The sequence below is a fragment of the Choloepus didactylus genome, chromosome 19 (genome assembly GCF_015220235.1).
Source record: "Choloepus didactylus isolate mChoDid1 chromosome 19, mChoDid1.pri, whole genome shotgun sequence".
NCBI classification, from domain to species: Eukaryota; Metazoa; Chordata; class Mammalia; order Pilosa; family Megalonychidae; genus Choloepus; species Choloepus didactylus.
Genome location: NC_051325.1, coordinates 21,127,603 through 21,145,850, shown reverse-complemented (window position 1 = coordinate 21,145,850; position 18,248 = coordinate 21,127,603). Strand labels below are relative to the sequence as shown.

Here is an 18,248-nt window from a genome sequence, read left to right as displayed (position 1 = left end):
ACGCATTCCCCAGGACATGGCTGAGCTGCCAGGAGAGTCCTCGGAGCACGTGGACGTGTCTATGAAACATGCTGTAACCTTGGAATCCAGACATCAAAAGGCAGAGCTTTGGTGCCTGATAAAAAAATGTTTGCTCCTCTCAGCAAACCACTCCAAACACTGTTTTCTCCATCCAACTGGGAAGCGTGTCACTGTTCATGTGATCCCTGCCTCACCATAGCCTCTTGATCTTTCCTGAGCTCTCTCTGCCCCTGAGTGTGCTAGAAACAAAATTTCCTGTCTGGTGTCCAGTGCTTAAAATAACAGACTCCAGGTTCCTGCTGCCACGTTGAAACTTTACCCCAAGGTCTCTCCCAACACCCCCAGCCCCAGCCCTGCCCCTTCCCCATAGGATAGGAGCCCATGCCAGGAGGAGAAGCCAAGGGTAAACGGGCAGACAGAAGGGGGAAGAGGCAGAGGAGTTAGGCATTCTTAGATGGCTGCAGGCATTCTTTCATACCAACCTGATATTTTCCCTGGGTTAATTTTTCAGAAATATCAACTTCTTAAATTGTAAGGAAATTTTAATGGGAAGATACTTCCCATCTCTAAAGAAAAAGACCCACATTTTCCAAAGAACGCTGCCTAGAAGTGTGCTTTAGATCATCCAGTCCATACTCCAGCAGCGGTTGTGTGCGAAATGATTTAAGGAGGGAGTGAGCAGTGTGTATTTCTGTATGTACATTTTTAATCTTGGGAAATAATAAAATAAGCCACCTCATGGCATCTGGGTAAATTCATGTTTCCTCTGTTAGAAAGTGAGCTTGCAAAGTCTGCAGAAAATGGAGCATGACACTGCTGTGGGCCCACAAGGTTGTCAAATCCGTCTCTTTCGCTTAGTCTTACAAGGGGGAAATGCCTTTCTCCTTTTTTTGCATGCCAATGGAGAAGAAATTTTCCTTCTTTAACTTTTGACAGATCATTTCTGGGAGTCTACACTGTCCATAATTCCTTCTGGGCCTCTGGAGACTGGGTTGTCCCAAACATAATTTTGGAAATGCCCACAGACCATTGTTTTTATTAGGGGACTGCAAAGCTTTGTAGTAGGACGCTTGTGTTGTATTTGTTTTCCTTCTCCTGCTCCAGCTGTTTTTGTTTTAACAGCATTGGAAGGAAGGTTAAAATATCTGTGGCCTCTCTTAACCTGACAGATCTCTCAAGCAGATGGAGTTTGAAATCTGAACTGATGAAACAGCAGCACACAGGTAGTCTGCTTGGACTGGTCCATACATGGTTTTGTCCACCTTATGAGGACGCTGAGGTGGACAGTGGGCTTGATCTGAAGGTGAGAGAGCAATCAGGGGAGCAGGTCACCCCCATAAAATGTATTCTACAAAAAGTCAGGCACTCAATCTTCTTGACCAAAAGGGGGATGCAAAATGAGATGAAATAGTTTCAGTGGCTGAGAGATTTCAAATGGAGTCGAGAGGTCACTCTGTGGTGGACATTCTTATGCACTATATAGATAGCACCTCTTAGGATTTAATGTATTGGAATAGCTAGAAGTAAATACCTGAAACTACCAAACTCCAACCCAGCAGTCTGGACTCCTGAAGACAATTATATAATAATGTAGATTACAAGGGGTGACAGTGTGATTGTGAAGACCGTGTGGATCACACCCCCTTTATCTAGTGTACGGATGAGTAGAAAAATGGGGATAAAAACTAAAGGACAAATGGGGTGGGATGGGGGGATGATTTGGGTGTTCTTTTTTCACTTTTATTTTTTATTCTTGTTCTGGTTCTTTCTGATGTAAGGAAAATGTTCAGAGATAGATTGTGGTCATGAACGCATAACTATGTTATCATACTGTGGACAGTTGATTGTATACCATGGAATGTATATGGTGTGTGAATGTATTTCAATAAAACTGAATTTAATTTAAAAAAAAAAAGTCAGGCACTCAGTAAACCGCTGGGATGTAACCCCGGCAAAGAAGAGGCTAAGACATATATCTGTCTTTTCCTTTTCACGTCCAACCAGGGAGCATGGCTCGTCAAAGCCACCATCAGGCACCTAACCCAGGGCATGCAGAGGACCTGGGGTGGGGACAGCATGGTGTCTGTGTAAGTGAGGGTACGCCAGAGAAGCAGAACCAACAGGATATATGTATATACATATATATATATATCAAAGCCCAATATAATTAATAAATAATAATATATACTAGCTTTATTTAAGGAATTGGCTCACCTGATTGTGGGGCTGTCAGGTACAAAATCTGTAGGGCAAGTCTGAGGCTAGACTTCCAGGGAAGATGGAGGAGGAAGGGGCTGCAATGCTCAACTCAATCCTCTTCCAGAAACAGCTAGTAGATGGGTAGAAGCTGTCTGAAGTAACTGTGCTGGGGCTCTGAAGGCCAGGGGGCATTTCACAGCAATTAGGAAGAGCTGGAAGAAGAGGCTTGAGATACAGCGGGCAACTATCGGCACCCATCCCCCACCCTCGAGGCTAGCCCCTTGGGGTTCCATTCCCAGCTGGCTCCTGTGGATGAAAAGGGATGTGGAAGCCCTCTTCCCCAAGAACAGGGGGGAAGGGGGAGGTGGAGTACTGATCACAGCTCTTGATCGGTGAGTTTCGATCACTGGCCCCTGGCTCTGAACTGCTCTTTGAACTCACCCAGGACCGGGATAGCCATGTCATTGTTTCAGCACCAGCCACAACAGGGGAGAAGGCAGTCGAGATTCAGAGAAGCAGGGCCTGTGTAGGGCTGCAGAGAAAGTCTACTGAAGAGCGCCCTCTGCTCGGAAGGCCAGGAAAATGCAGTGTCGGGGAGCCACAAAAAATATTTTTCTGACACTGTCCCCAGGGCTCTCTGGAACTGGTCTCTGCACTCTTTATGGGTCCCTGGCCCAGTATGGGCTGGGAAATACCAACTTGGGAAAGTCCTCTCTGGGGTGACCATCCCCCCAGACTATCCCTTCTAGGCAAAAGCAGCTAGAGGCAATGAAAGAAGAGTAAAGAAAAAGTTATAGAGACAGAACAAAAACAGAACAGATCAATATTCTCAGAACAGGAATAAGGGAAAGGAGGCTTTTCCCTGCGGGTAAAACAATTGCAAACAGTGCAGTCTTAAAAATTGTACTGCATAACAATGGCAAGAATCAGATGAATAAGAGCAGAAAAAAACCAATAAGTCAAACTTGGGCAATTCTAAAGATCTAGAATAAGTTGAACCAAGTGTCAAAGAAGCGCCTCAACGCAAGGCCAATCAAAAATAAAATCTTAGGGAAAAAAGAGAAGCTGACCTTCAGACTTATCAAGACAATCAGATTCCCAGACATCAGCAAAAAATCACAAGCCATTCTAAGAAACAGGAAGATATGGCCCAGTCAAAGGAACAAATTAAAACTTTGGAGGAGACACAGAATTTGGGACAACTAATTGAAGACATTCAAACAAATCTCCTAAATTACCCTTACTGATAGTCTTCATTTCTTCACACTACTCCAAGCCATCTCTCCTGTCTTTTCCTGTCAACCTGCAGAATTCCCGTTACTTCCTTTACAGTAATAATACTGAATGTTAATGGATTAAACTCCCCAATCAAAAGACACAGTTTGGCAGAATGGATAGCAAAGCATGATTCAATTATATGTTGCTTACAAGAGACTCAGGTAAGACCCAAAGACACAAATAGGTTGAAAGTGAAAGGATGGAAAAAAATATTCCATGCAAACAGTAACCAAAAAAGAGCTGAGGTAGCTAAACTAATATTGTATAAAATAGACTTTAAATGCAAAACTGTTATGAGACAAAGAAAGGCACCACATATTAATGAAAGGGGCAAACCACCAAGAAGAAATAAGAATTATAAATACTTATGCCTCTAACCAGGGTGCCCCAAAATACATGAAGCAAACACTTGCAAAACTGAAGGGAGAAACGGAAATTTCTACAATAGTTGGAGACTTCAATACACCACTTTTGTCAATAGATAGAACAAAGAGATAGAGAATCAATAAGGAAACAGAGAATTTGAACAATATGATAAATGAACTAGACTTAACAGACTTAAACAGAACAGTGCACCCCAAAGGATATACATTCTTCTCAAGTGCTCAAGAATCATTCTCCAGGATAGACCACATGTTGGGTTACTAAACAAGTATCAATATATTTAAAAGGTTTGAAATTATACAGAGCACTTTCATTGACAATAATGGAATGAAACTGGAAATCAATAACAAGGGGGAGAACTGGAAAATACACAAATATATGGAGGTTAAACAACAGACTCTTAAACAATAAGTGGGTCAAAGAAGAAATTGCAAGAGAAATCAGTAAATAATATGCAACAAATGAAAACAAGAGCACAAAATATCAAAACCTATGGGATGCAGTGAAGGCAGTGCTGAGAGGGATATTTATAGCCCTAAATACTTACATTACAATAGAAGAAAGAGCTAAAATCAAGTCCAAACTGCACACCTGGAAGAACTAGAAAAAGGACAGAATACTAATCCCAAACCAAGCAGAAGGAAAGAAATAACAAAAATTGGGGCAGAAATAAATGAAATTGAGAATAAAAAAAAATGGAGAGAATTAACTAAAGTGAACTTGATTCTTTGAAAAGATAAATAAAATTGACAAACCGTTAGCTAGACTGACAAAGAAAAGGCATTTGACAAAATCCAACATCCTTTCCTGATAAAAATAATTTGAAAGATAGGAATAGAAGGAAACTTCCTCAACATGATAACGGGCATATATGAAAAACCCACAGCTAACATTGTAGTCGATGGTGAAAGACTGAAAGCTTTCCCTCTAAGATCTGGAACAGGACATGGATGCCCACTTTAATACTGTGCTGGAAGTTCTAGCCAGGGCAGTTAGGCAAGAAAAAGAAACAGAAGGCACCCAAATTGGAAAGGAAGAAGTAAAACTTTCACTATTTGCAGATGACAAAATCCTATATATAGAAAGTCCCAGAAAATTTATAACAAAGCTACTAGAGCTATAAATGAGTTTAGCAAAGTGGCAGGATACAAGATCAACATGCAAAAATCAGTAGTGTTTCTATATTCTAGAAATGAGCAATCTGAGGAGGAAATCAAGAAAAAAAAATCCACTTGCAATGGCAACTAAATGAATCAAATATCTAGGATTAAATTTAACCAAGGATGTAAAAGAATTGTATACAGAGAACTACAAAACATTGCTAAAAGAAATAAAAACCTAAATAAATGGAAGGATGTTCTGTGTACATGGACTGGAAGACTAAGTATTGTTAAGATGTCAGTTCTACCCAAACTGATTTATAGATTCAATGCCCAATCAAAATTCCAACAGCTTTCTTTGCAGAACTGGAAAAGCCAATTATCAAATTTATTTGGAAGGGAAAGGGGCCCCAAACAGTCAAAGCTTTCTTGAAAAGAAGAATGAAATTGGAGGACTCACACTCCCTGACTTTTGAAGTATATTACAAAGCTATAGTGTCAAATCAGAATGGTACTGTATAAAGATAGATACATGACCAATGGAATTGAATTGATAGTTCAGCAATAGACCCTTAAATCTATGGCCAATTTGTATTTGACAAGGCTACCAAGTCCACTCAACTGGGACAGAATTGTCTCTTCAACAAATGGTGCTGGGAAAACTGGCTATGAGATGCAAAAGAATGAAAGAGGACCCCTCTCTCATACCTTACACAAAAATTAACTCAAAATGGATTAAAGACCTAAATATAAGAACTAATACTATAAAACTCCTGGAAGAAAATGTGGGGAAGCATCATCAAGATCTTGTGGTGGGCAATGTTTTCTTTACATTTCATACCCAAAGCACAAGCAATGAAAGAAAAAATAGATAAATGGGACCTCATAAAAATTAAAAACTTTTGTGCATCAAAGGACTTTGTCACAAAAGTGAAAAGACAACCTACTCAATGGGAGAAAATATTTGGAAACACATATCCAATAATTAGGGTTTACTATCCAGAATATATAAGGAAATCCTACAAGTCAACACTAAAAAGACATACAATCTACTTTAAAAAATGGATGAAAGACTTGAATAGACATTTTTCCAAAGAGGAAATACAAATGGCTAAAAGCACATGAAAAGATGCTCAACATCACTAGCTATTAGGGAAATGCAAATCAAAACCACAATGATATGTCATTTCACATCTACTAGAATGGCCACTATTTAAAAAATAAAACTACAGATGTTGGAAAGAATATGGAGAAATAGGAACACTTATTCATTGCTATTGGGAATGTAAAATGGTGCAGCCGCTGTAGAATACAGTTTTGTGGTTCCTCAAGAAGCTAAGTTTAGAAATGCCACATGATCCACTGGTGCCAATCCCATTAAATAGGTATATACCCAGAAGAACTGAAAGCAGGGATGTGAAGAGACATCTGCACACTGATGTTCTTCGTGGCATTATTCACAGTTGTCCCAAAATGGAAGCAATCCAAGTGTCCATCAACCAATGAATGATTTTTTTTTAATGTGGTATATACATATGATGGAATATTATTCTACTGAAAGAATGAATGAAGTCTTGATGCATGCGACAACGTGGATGAAACTTCAGAACATTATGTTGAGTGAAACAGAAGGACAAATATAGTATGATCTCACTGATATGAACTAATTGTAATGAGCAAACTCATAGTGTCGGAATCTACAATATAGATTTTCAAGGGATAGAATGGGGGTAAAGAAAGGAGAACTGATGCTTAATTTGTGCAGAATTTCTATTTAGGTTGATTGAAAATGCTGGAAATGGACAGTGGTGATACGAGCACATTATTATGAGTATAATTAACAACACTGAATTAGGTGTGTGAATGTGGTTGAAAGGGGAAGCTTTGGGTTGTGGATGCTACTGGAAGGAAAGTTAGAAGATAAAACATGAGACTGTGTAATACAGTAAACCCTGTTGTGGATGATGGACTGTGGTTAAAGCTACAAATATAAGAATATTCATTCATGAATTATAACAAACATATGACACTTTACAAGGTATTAATAATAGGGTAGTATATGGGGAAAATACACCTCATATAAAATATGGAATTTAGTTAACAGTAATATTTTAATATTCTTTCAGCAGTTATAACAAAGGTACCACACTAATGCAAAGTGTCAATAATAGGGGAATATATGGGAACGTAGTATTTTCTATATGACTTTTCTATAAACTTAAAACCTCTCTAATTAAAAAAATAACAGTAATTTAAAAAAAATTATGCTAAGTGAAAGAAACCAAACACAAAGTACTATATATTTTATGATTACATTTATATAAAATGTAAATATGAATAAATTTATAGAGATGGAATTAGATTAGTGATTATGTAGAGCTAGAGAAGGATAGAGGGATTGAGAGGTGACTGCTAAGGGGTCTGGGGTTTTTCTTTATGGAGAAATTAAAATGTTGTGAAATTGATTGTGGTATTGAATGCACAACTCTGTGATTTCACTAAAAGCCACTGATTGTACGTGTTGGGTGGATAATATGGTAGGTGAATATATCTCAATAAAATTGCTTTAAAAAATACAGGCTATCAGGTAAATATGAATATTTCTAATTGACTATGCATATGTACATTGAGACAGAAAAATATTCCATGAGACATTCTTATACTAAAAAAAATCATTGTTTATATGAAATAAAGTATAAATAAGTAAAAAAAAACCAAAAAACAAAAAGGAATTAGTTTTTTCAAGAATATAATAAGTTTAAAGGCCATCTTTCCATACAAATATAGAAATGTATTATAATGAAAAAAATCAAGTTGAAAAATAGTATATATTTTGTAAACTCCTTTCTATAAATGTGTGGGGGGGGGTATATATATGTAAATATACATTTTTAGTATTATTCACACTAAACCGTTAACAGTGGTTCCTCTCAGAATGTAGAATTACAAATTGTTTTATTTTCTAAGCCATCTATTTCTACATAATTTAAATTTTTTATGACTTTTGTAATCCAGAATCTATAAAGAAAAAAATGAATGAGGTAGATCCATACATGCTGACATGGAAGGATCTTCAAGACATATTGTTGGGTGAAAAACGGAAGCTGCAGGATACACATGTATATGTGCTTGTGAATACATAGAATAGGAGCTAGAGGATACACAGAAAATTGATAATAATGGTTACTGTGTGCAGGGAGTGAGAGGAGAGAGGTAAAAAAGAATTTTGCTTTGTATGAGTTGTTGGAATTTTTCCCAAGAATGTATTCATATTTTAGCTATGTAATTGGAAACAAAACAAAACACTTAACATTACAAAAGGAACTGCTTCACTATCAAAAAAAAAAAACTTTTTTAAAGAAAGAAAGAAATTCTAATAAGAGTGATGTTCAAGTCTTGAGTCCAAATGCAAAGGGGAAGCCAGGAGACTAGAAACTCAGAGAGGAGAAGATGATGTAGTCTTGAGGCAGGATTCTTCTTCCTTCTGGAACCCCCTTTGCTCCTATGACCTCCAAATGATTGGAAGAGGCCCATCCACATTATCCAGGGTAATCTCCTTTACTTCAGATTGACTGACTGTAGCTGCTAACCCCATCTGTGAAATACCTCCACAGCCACATCTAGGCCAGTGTTTGACCAAATAACTGCACACCACAGCCTCGACAAGGTGAGACGAAGTCAGCCATCACAGTGCTTGCTTCTCTGACATTAAATCACCCTGTGAAAACCGAAACGGATGCCATCTCCAGAGGTCCTGATTAAATTGGTCTGGGGTGCAGCCTAGCTGCGATTTTATGAAGCTCCTCAGATGATTCTGAGGTACCACCAAGGTTGAGGACCACCAGCCTCGGGACAAAATTAATTAACCTTTCAAGCCCCTACTGCATGCCAGATGCACTTTGCCTTCGTTAACCCCTTTATTTTTCCCAATTATCCTGTCAGATAAGTTTATCTATTCATATTTTACAGATAAAACTTAGGTTTTAAGGCCTTAATTTGTTCAGGTGGAATTTGATTCCTGGTCCATTTACATCCAAAGCCTATTCCTTTCCCCATCAACAGACTCATCAGAGAACCCAGAATATGGCAAAATAAACACTCGAGCAATGTCTCAATTCACTTAGCTATCTGAGTGGGGACCTCTCCTGTAGTATGTGCAAGAAGCATCAGAAACTATTTAATTAAAGACAGGAAGGTGCAGTGGCAGCAATGCCCAGTCTCCAAAGCACCCAGGTGCCATCTGTCATGACTATCCCCATTAAAAAAAAAAAAGTGCTAATAACTGCTTCCACTTTTACAATGCACTCTCTAAGCAAGGATCTCAAAGCACAACATAATTAATAAAACCACCCATGTCCTGTCTAGATGAGTAGCAGTTTATATGTACAAAGTCCTCGCTGCCCCCAGGCCCTCCAAGATGATGAGAATGTTTCCAATTTTAAGGACTGAGCAGTAGAGTAATTGAAAGGAGCTTTAGCTTGGCCAACTCAAAAGACCTCAAAAGCATTTATGGTGACTTGCATGAGAAAATATGGTAATCACAAACCATAATGTCTTGTCAGCCATGCTATGATAAATAGTTCCAAGATAGGGAAGTCAGGAAAGAAGAATAAAATATTCAGTTGTTACAAGTCAGCTACCCCTGGGATCAATATTGTGATCTGTTTGGTCAAGTCTCCAAAGGATCTAGAAGCAGTGAAGTAGTGACATTAGCTGATGATCCAGTTACTTGGGTTAATCAAGGCAGAATGGACAGATGGGGCCAATTAAGTGCCTGGGCAGACCAGTGATAGATAAGCCACTATCGTCTTGTGCAAAGATAATGCCATTGGGAAAAGCAATTTAAGTTATTCATGCACTTCCAGACCAGCAAATCCTTCTAGTCTTTGAGGGGGAACACTTAGGAATCATCAGGCTTACCCTGATAAAGTCATCTGTTCATTGTGCAGCTAATGACAACAACAAAAAAAGCCAAATGCACGAAGGGGACAGGCATATGGAACACATTTTGGTGGCTGGGATGTATATCTGCACCTCCATTTCAATCATCTTCTTTAAAACGTCTTCCCCTGCCTGGTCCCTCTCTTCTTTTCCTTCTCCTGTCCATAGTCTCCCCCAATTCCTTCTGTTCTCATCTCCCTAAACACATAATTTTGATGTATGGGTGAATTAAAAATAAAAAAAGGCAAATATTATTCTCCTTAATTTCTAATTCTGTAGAAATAGAAATAGGCTGCCCTCTGTACATGTACAAGTTTTCAAGGGACACATCAGCATGTTCCAAAACAGTTCCTTTTTAAGCACCAAGGAGGCTTGTGTCTATGCAACAAAATTTATGTAGATGTTTCTACAGCTCTCCAGATCCCTTATTTGTATTTATGTTGTGCAGACAGAATATTGGGGAGTGGGGCACTTATCCTTTTTTTTTTTTTTCTTTTTTTTAAGGAAGTGGATGGGAAAGAAAAGGATATGTGAGTTAAACCATACTTGCATCTACTGGTTTCTTTAAAACCAAAGTCTCATCCAGGGGCCCCAAAGTAAACATTGTCATTGACCACCATGTTGATAAATCCAATAAACACTATTCAGTCTCCCAGTTTATCTTCTCCTTCTTTGGATTCTCCTGTTTTGTCTCCTTTAGAAGCTCAGCCTCTGCCTCCCAACTATTAAATGCTGGATTCTTCAATCCCTTACTCTCTTGTCTTTTTTATTTTTAAGACAGTATGACCCATGTCCAGAACTTCAGCTACCACGTATATAAATATGGCCCACAAATTTTTATCTCCAGACTCTGATCTTCAGGCCCATTTGACATTCCACTTAAATGTCTCAAATTTAACATCTTCTACAAGATGAAACTCATGATCTCCAAATCTGAGCTGCTTCCCCTGGCCTGGGGCCATGAACAGCATTAGCATTCATCTAGTTGTTTTAAGCCACAAACACCGGAGTCATTCTTGACCCCTCCTTCTTGCTCTCTCCGTAGCTGATCAATCACGAGACCTTATGCACTCTACCTCCCAAATGTGCCTCACATCCATCCACTTCTCTCCATATTTACCACCTTCACATAATCAAGCAGCCATCTTCTCACCTGGATTTCTGCATCAGCCTCCTAGCATGATTCCCTGTTTCCACTTTGCTCCTTCCCATTCGGTCCTCCACACTTACACCAGAGTCATTTTTCTCCAAATACAATTCTGGTTATGCTACCCCTTCCACCACATACACTGCCTCCCACCCTACCCCCAAAACCAAAATTTCATACAGTCCTATGTGATATGATAGCTACCCATATTCCCAGTCTCATCTTGCCCCATACTCAATCACATCTTGCCTCTTTTAATATAACTTTTTTATTAGAGAATTTGCAGGTTTACAGAAAAATCATGCAGAAAATATAGAGTTCTCATATACCCCTCCTATTATTAACACCTTGCATTAGCGTGGTACCTTTTTTTACAATTGATGAAAGAATATTATAATTGTACTATTGACGATAGTCCATAATTTACATTAGGGTACTAGAATTTTTATTCTAGTAGCATGTAACTCTCCTAAGTTAACATTTATAATGCAGTTACCACAGAGTCCTGTACACAGTAGGTACCTAGTAAATTTTAATTCTTTGCTTTCCTCCCTGCTAGATCTGCCCGACCCCTGCACCCATCCCCACATACAGAGCCTCACTTTAGTTGCTAGCAGTATACTCAGCAGCACTAGACCCCGGATCCTGCCTTCCAGGTTCAGGGCAGTCCCTGAGCATCAGTGCCCAAACCTGCTCACCAGGAGAGACTTCGCCCTTCTGCCTTCAGGCCCCTCCCAGCTAATGGTGAAGGCCCTCAGAAAGACTCGGGGATACTTGCCAAGTCAACTTGGCCTTTACTTCCCTCTTCCTGGTGGGAATTAATGGAATTCTTACCTGTCTCCTTTCAGGGTTGCAGAAAATACAGCAACTTGCAAAAAACACAAGATACTTCAGGCAGCAGATTGAAGGAAATGGGATTCATTATTTATGGCAATGATGACTCTCCGATTATCCCCCTGCTCCTGTACATGCCTAGCAAAATTTCGTAAGTATCCAGCGGTCTCTCTCAATAGCACCTGAACCCAAAGGGGATATGGAATAAGGGAGCTCCTTCAGGCTTTGCCATTGGACCATGCACTTGCAATGGAGTCCGTGAGTTCAGAATTCACTGGTACAGGCAGGGCCTTTTCCATGGGTTGCACAGGAAGGGAGCCCGGTTGCTAAGGTCTGTCTCTTTCCCTGCACCATTTCCAGGCTCTGGGGATTTGGGCAAATCAGTTTGCCCCCTAGGTCACAACTGTAAATTAAAGGTGATGAGACATATATCCTGAGCCTCCTCCTGACCTAAGATCTTCCTCAGGGAGAACTTCTGAAGACCATCTCTCCCAACACGTAAAAACGCTAACAGGCACTATGCTTTCGTCCAGTGAATTCTCAGGGCCATCCTAGAAAACCCAAAGCTAGTCTCACCCCAAAGCTCACATTCTTAACACCAGATTTTAATGCGTTAATGTAAGCCTATCTGGGGTTGTATTCCATGGACTGCAATTCTGAAACTGAGCATTAACAATTTCATAAGAAGAAGAAAAAAAATAATGACTTTTCTTAGTATGGCATGAACAGTTTTATACAGGAGCTCTCCTCCAACCTGCTAGAGACTAATTACCTCTGTTATTAAAAGGAAAGTAAGTAAAAATCTTTTCTAAATGTAAATTGCTTGCATCTCTGAGCAAGCACATAGTGAAAAGGAATATTCACCCTAATAGTTTTTAGAAACCCTAATTTTCTAGAAATCCTGACTCTCCTCCAGCATGTCCCCCTTGCTGGAACTTTCAGTTTGACTCTGTAACAGTCAAATAGATTGACAGAGTGTTTGAAGAATAGAAGAGTACCAATAAAAAAAGATTCCGGGGACCTGGGGGCAAGATGCCGGCATAGAGAGGAGTGGAAGCTAAGTAGTCCCCCAGGAACAACTACAAAAAACCAGAAACAACTAGTAAATAATTCAGAATAACTGCGGGGGGACAAACGAGACCATCCACTCCTCATACACCAACCTGAATTGGGAGGAATGCCCGAGAACACAGCATAAAATCTGTAAGTAAAACCTGCGGATCCAAGTCGTGAGACCCCCTCCCCCATAGCCCAAGCTGCAAAGCCTCATGGTACCAGAGAGAAGCTCTCTCCCAGCAAGCAAATACAGCTCAGCTGAGCTCCAACTGGGGTTTTAAGTAGCGAGTGTGGACTGCTCACTACAGGTACAAATCCCCAAAAAACAGACAGAGGCTCTGGGTGACGACTGACCTTGGAGAGCTGGAGGGTCGCCTTGGACTGGATCTGAAGGGGACTATCTGTTTCTTTTTTGGCTCAGTGGAGAAAGCCCCAGTCATTTTCAGTTTCCAGGGCTGTGACTCGGGGAAGGGTGGAGACACCACAAGCAGAGAGTGAGACCATTGAAATGCTAAAGACCTCCACCTGGGGGGTCTATCTTCTCTAGGAGGAAAGGGGTGGGGCCCCTTCCATTCAGAACCAGACCCTAGAGCCTGGGGGAACACAGCCACACCTCCTCACACCAGTCAAGAATTATAGGCTAACAGGCATCACCTGCTGGGCAGAAAAGCACAGTGACCTGAGGCATCAAAGGGTGGAGCAATTTTCTAAGACACACCCTCAGGGAAACCAGATACTGAATATTTCTTCCCTCTGGGAACTGAGCCTGTTCTGGTCTGGGAAAACCTGATTTGGATAACCAAGGAAACCATGCCTAGACAACAGAAAATTACAATCTACACTAAGAAAAACACAGTTATGACCCAGTCAAAAGAACAAACGTACACTTCAACCGAGATACAGGAATTTAAACTAATGCTAAATCAAATCAAAAAGTTTAGAGAAGATATTGCAAAAGAGATAGAGGCTGTAAAGGAAACACTGGGCATATATACGGCAGAAATCAAAAGTTCAAAAAAACAACTAGTAGAATCTATGGAAATGAAAGGCACAACACAAGAGATGAAAGACACAATGGAAACATACAACAGCAGATCTCAAGAGGCAGAAGAAAACACTCAGGAACTGGAGAACAAAATACCTGAAAGCCTACACGCAAAGGAACAGATGGAAAAAAGAATGAAAAAATATGAGCAACGTCTCCGGGAACTCAAGGATGAAACAAAGTACAATAATGTACGTATCATTGGTGTCCCAGAAGGAGAAGAGAAGGGAAAGGGGGCAGAAGCAATAATAGAGGAAATAATCAATGAAAATTTCCCATCTCTTATGAAAGACATAAAATTACAGATCCAAGAAGTGCAGAGTACTCCAAACAGAAGAGATCTGAATAGGCCTACGGCAAGACACTTAATAATCAGATTATCAAATGTCAAAGACAAAGAGAGAATCCTGAAAGCAGCAAGAGAGAAGCGATCCATTACATACAAAGGAAGCTTAATAAGACTATGTGCGGATCTCTCAGCAGAAACCATGGAGGCAAGAAGGAAGTGGTGTGATATATTTAAGATACTGAAAGAGAAAAACCGTCAACCAAGAATTCTATATCCAGCAAAGCTGTCCTTCAAATATGAGGGAGAGCTCAAAATATTTTCTGACAAACAGACAATGAGAGACTTTCTGAACAAGACACCTGCCCTACAGGAAATACTAAAGGGAGCAATACAGGGTGATAGAAGACAAGAGTGCGTGGTTTGGAACACAATTTTGGGACATGGTAGCACAACAATGTAAGTACACTGAACAAAGGTAACTATGAATACGGTTGAGAGGGGAAGGTGGGGAGCATGTGAGATACCACAAGAAGGGAGGAAAGATAAAGACTGGGACTGTGTAACTTGGTGAAATCTAGAGTATTCAACAATTGTGATAAAATGTACAAATATGTTCTTTTACGAGGGAGAACAAGCAAATGTCAACCTTGCAAGGTGTTGAAAATGGGGAGGCATTGGGGGAGGGATGCAATCAGCATAAACTAGAGACTGTAACTAATAGAATCATTGTATTATGCTTCCTTTAATGTAACAAAGGTGATATACCAAGGTAAATGCAGATGGGGGGGTGATAGGGGAGGCATATTAGACACTTGACATTGGTAGTATTGTCTGATTCTTTATTCCACTTTGATTTAAGGTTATTTTTCCTTTTGCTGCTTCCTAGCTGTCATTTTTTTTTCCTCTTTCTTTTGCGTCTCTACCTTCTTTGACTCTCCCTCCTGCCTTGTGGAAGAAATGTAGATGCCCTTATATAGATAGTGGTGAAGGTGGTGAACACATAAATGTATGACCATGCAGAGAACCATTGATCATTTACTTGGGATGGAATGTATGGTGAGTGAACAAAACCATATTAAAAAAAAAAAAGGGTTGATGACAAAACCTCAAGGGCAATATACTGAGTGAAATAAGCCAGACACATAAGGACAATTATTGCAGGGTCTCACTGATAGGAACTAATTATAATATTTAAACTCATAGACATGAAATATAAGGTACCAAGATATAGGACGAGGCTTAAGAATGGGGAGTGGTTGCTTAGTATGAGCAGAATGTTCAATTAGGATGCACTTAAATGTTTGGAAATGAACAGGGGTGTTGGTAGTAAGATGTGAGAATAACTAACAGTGCCGAATGGTGTGAGAATGAGGTGGAAAGGGGAAGCTCAGGGTCATATATGTCACCAGAAGGAAAGTTGGAGGTCAAAAGATGGGAATGTATAAAACTGAATCCTATGGTGGGCAATGTCCATGATCAACTGTACAAATACTAGAAATCGCTTCCATGAACCAGAACAAATGTATGACAATACAAATAGCAGTTAATAATAGAGGGGCATATAGGGAAGAACTATATACCTATTACAAACTATATACTACAGTTAGTAGTATTTCAACATTTTTTCATAAACAGTAACAAATATACTATATCAATACTATGGGTCAACAATTGAGGAGGGTTGGTTAGGGATAGGGGAGGATTAGAGTTTCCTTTTCTTTTTTTCTGTTTTCATCTTTCACTTTATTTCTTTTCTGGAGTAATGAAAAGTTTCTAAAAATTGAACAAAAATTAAGTGTGATGGATGCACAGCTGTATGAGGGTACCCAGGGGCAAGTGATTTTACACTTTGGATCTTTGGATAATTCTATGGTATCTGAACAATCTCAATAAAAATGGAAAAAAAAAAAAAAAAAAAAAGATTCTGGGCCAGTGAGTTGAGAATGCGGTGGTGTGTAGGACTGAGTTGTAAGTCCCCAAAGACTGATTCTTTTGAGTTTGCTTTGGTGTCTTTCTGCTGCAGCAATCTAATGGACAGTTAAAAATACAAGTGAGTCTTTTAGTCTGCCCCAGCATTATCACCAGCCAGCCCTTTGTTCACGGGAAAACAATTCATGTCGTGCCCAAGAGGACAGGGTATTCCAGAGATGCGACTTACAATCCTGCTCTGTGCTAATGCCAGTGAGGGGTGACAGTGATGATTCAAAGTAGCAGAACATGCCAAACCCTTTTCCATCTGATTTTGGAAGACACAAAATAAAACCCACATTGATTCAGAGTGGTTGGGAAATGGTGTGTTCTGGAAGAAAGACATTGCTTAGCTCATGTCTATTTAATATTTTGTCATTAGCTCAAGTGAAGGTGCCAAAAATAAACTTATTGAAGGTATAAAGTGCACAGAGCTGGAAGGGTGGCAGGAGGGAGTGTGCTGAATACTTCAGTTTTGGTGATGGAAGCCAGAATTAAAACCTCAACAGGTTGGAAAAATGAACAAAAGCCAATGAGAAGAATCCATGAATAAATAAATGCATATAAATTTTTTTAAATCAGCTGTACAATAACAGAACAACAAGGGACATTCTCCTGATCCTTTATATGCCAGGAGACATGGCTGGACAACAGCTCATGTGAAAAATAAAAATAGAACTGAGAGGGGGCTTCACGTAAAAGTCACACTCTGTGGTGCAGTGAGATGTTTGAAATCAAACCGAGTTTTGACTATGTAGCATCTTGGACAAGTTATCCAATCTTCTGAAGCCCCAGTTTTCTCATTTATTCAGTGGGATTTTGTGGTCCCACTTGATAAGGTCATTGTGAAAGTTAAACAAGATGTGGTCTCTAGAGCATCTGACATGCTGCCTCTTTTATAGGAGCTATTTGATGTTAGCTCTTAACGATATTAATAACATACATAATACACTTAGTACAGTGCTAAGCATACTGTAAGCATTCATCATTTTTATTATTACTGCTACTATAATTATTAGTTTCAACTGAGTGCAGTGTGGTCGCATGGCTCTATTGCAATCTGTGCTTACATTAATAAAAATAGAACTCCCAGAAAAACAGTAGGTAAAGATCCTGTGTATACTCTGTTTCAATTAGGCTGATTTGACATTGGATGATACTGCAAACTATCTAGTTCCTTCCAACTTGGGCTTGTTTTTAGCTGCCGATTGCTGATCACATACTAAGGATGGCTGTTGGACCCCGGGGACTGCCCATTGAAGGTGTCATTTTACAGATGGGGCTGCTGAGACTCAGAAAGGTCAAACACATTTTAAATAGCAGAGCCCAGAGTTCAAACCCAGTCCCATTTGGCTCCTAAACCAGAACTCTTGTCAACACACAGCACAGCCTCCAAACCTTAATGCATAGGAAAAATGCACATCTCATTAAAAACCACACGGAGTGTATGTTTATCTATCTTTAGTGCCATGTTTGATGACTGGAAAGCCATCAGTAACCACAAAGGAAAAAAACTCAAATTGTTCAAGTCGTGTAAGGAAATTTAGAACAGGTTAATCACAGAAGGTCTCACACAACAAATATCATCTATTGCTGGCAGGAGTTACTGACAGCATTTGCCCTATTGCCTAACTTTGTTTCCTTCTGTGATATTTCTTAAATTGAAAGTTTACATGTAGAAAAGCATTTATAAAAGGAAGTTAATTGTATAAGTCAATCATAAGCCCTTCTTTCATTTGCTAATTTTAAAATTAAAGAACTTCCTTAAAGAATTGTGATCTCTCCACATTTCTACCTACTGCAGAACGAAAATATAATCTCGGGCCAGCTATCCTTTGAACAAAGCCCTATTGCAACTCTAAACTGGAATCTTCTAAGGAGTCCAGTGTAATGTGATTTCACCCATAAAACATGCACTTAAATAATCAAGAATGCATTTCATCGTCCGGGGGCAAGATGGTGGAGTGGTGAGGAGCAGAATTTCGT

General features: G+C 39.5%; 2 protein-coding genes across 2 annotated transcripts in view; one reads left to right on the top strand and one right to left on the bottom strand.

Annotated features, from left to right (window-relative positions):
- TASP1 (taspase 1) overlaps nt 1-18,248 on the bottom strand; it is a 656,132-nt gene that overhangs the window by 73,662 nt on the left and 564,222 nt on the right. The window lies entirely within an intron of this gene.
- SPTLC3 (serine palmitoyltransferase long chain base subunit 3) overlaps nt 1-18,248 on the top strand; it is a 171,090-nt gene that overhangs the window by 136,974 nt on the left and 15,868 nt on the right. The window contains 2 exon segments of the mRNA XM_037811845.1: nt 11,919-11,968; nt 11,970-12,055. Of these exon segments, the coding sequence (XP_037667773.1) occupies nt 11,919-11,968; nt 11,970-12,055 (136 nt within the window).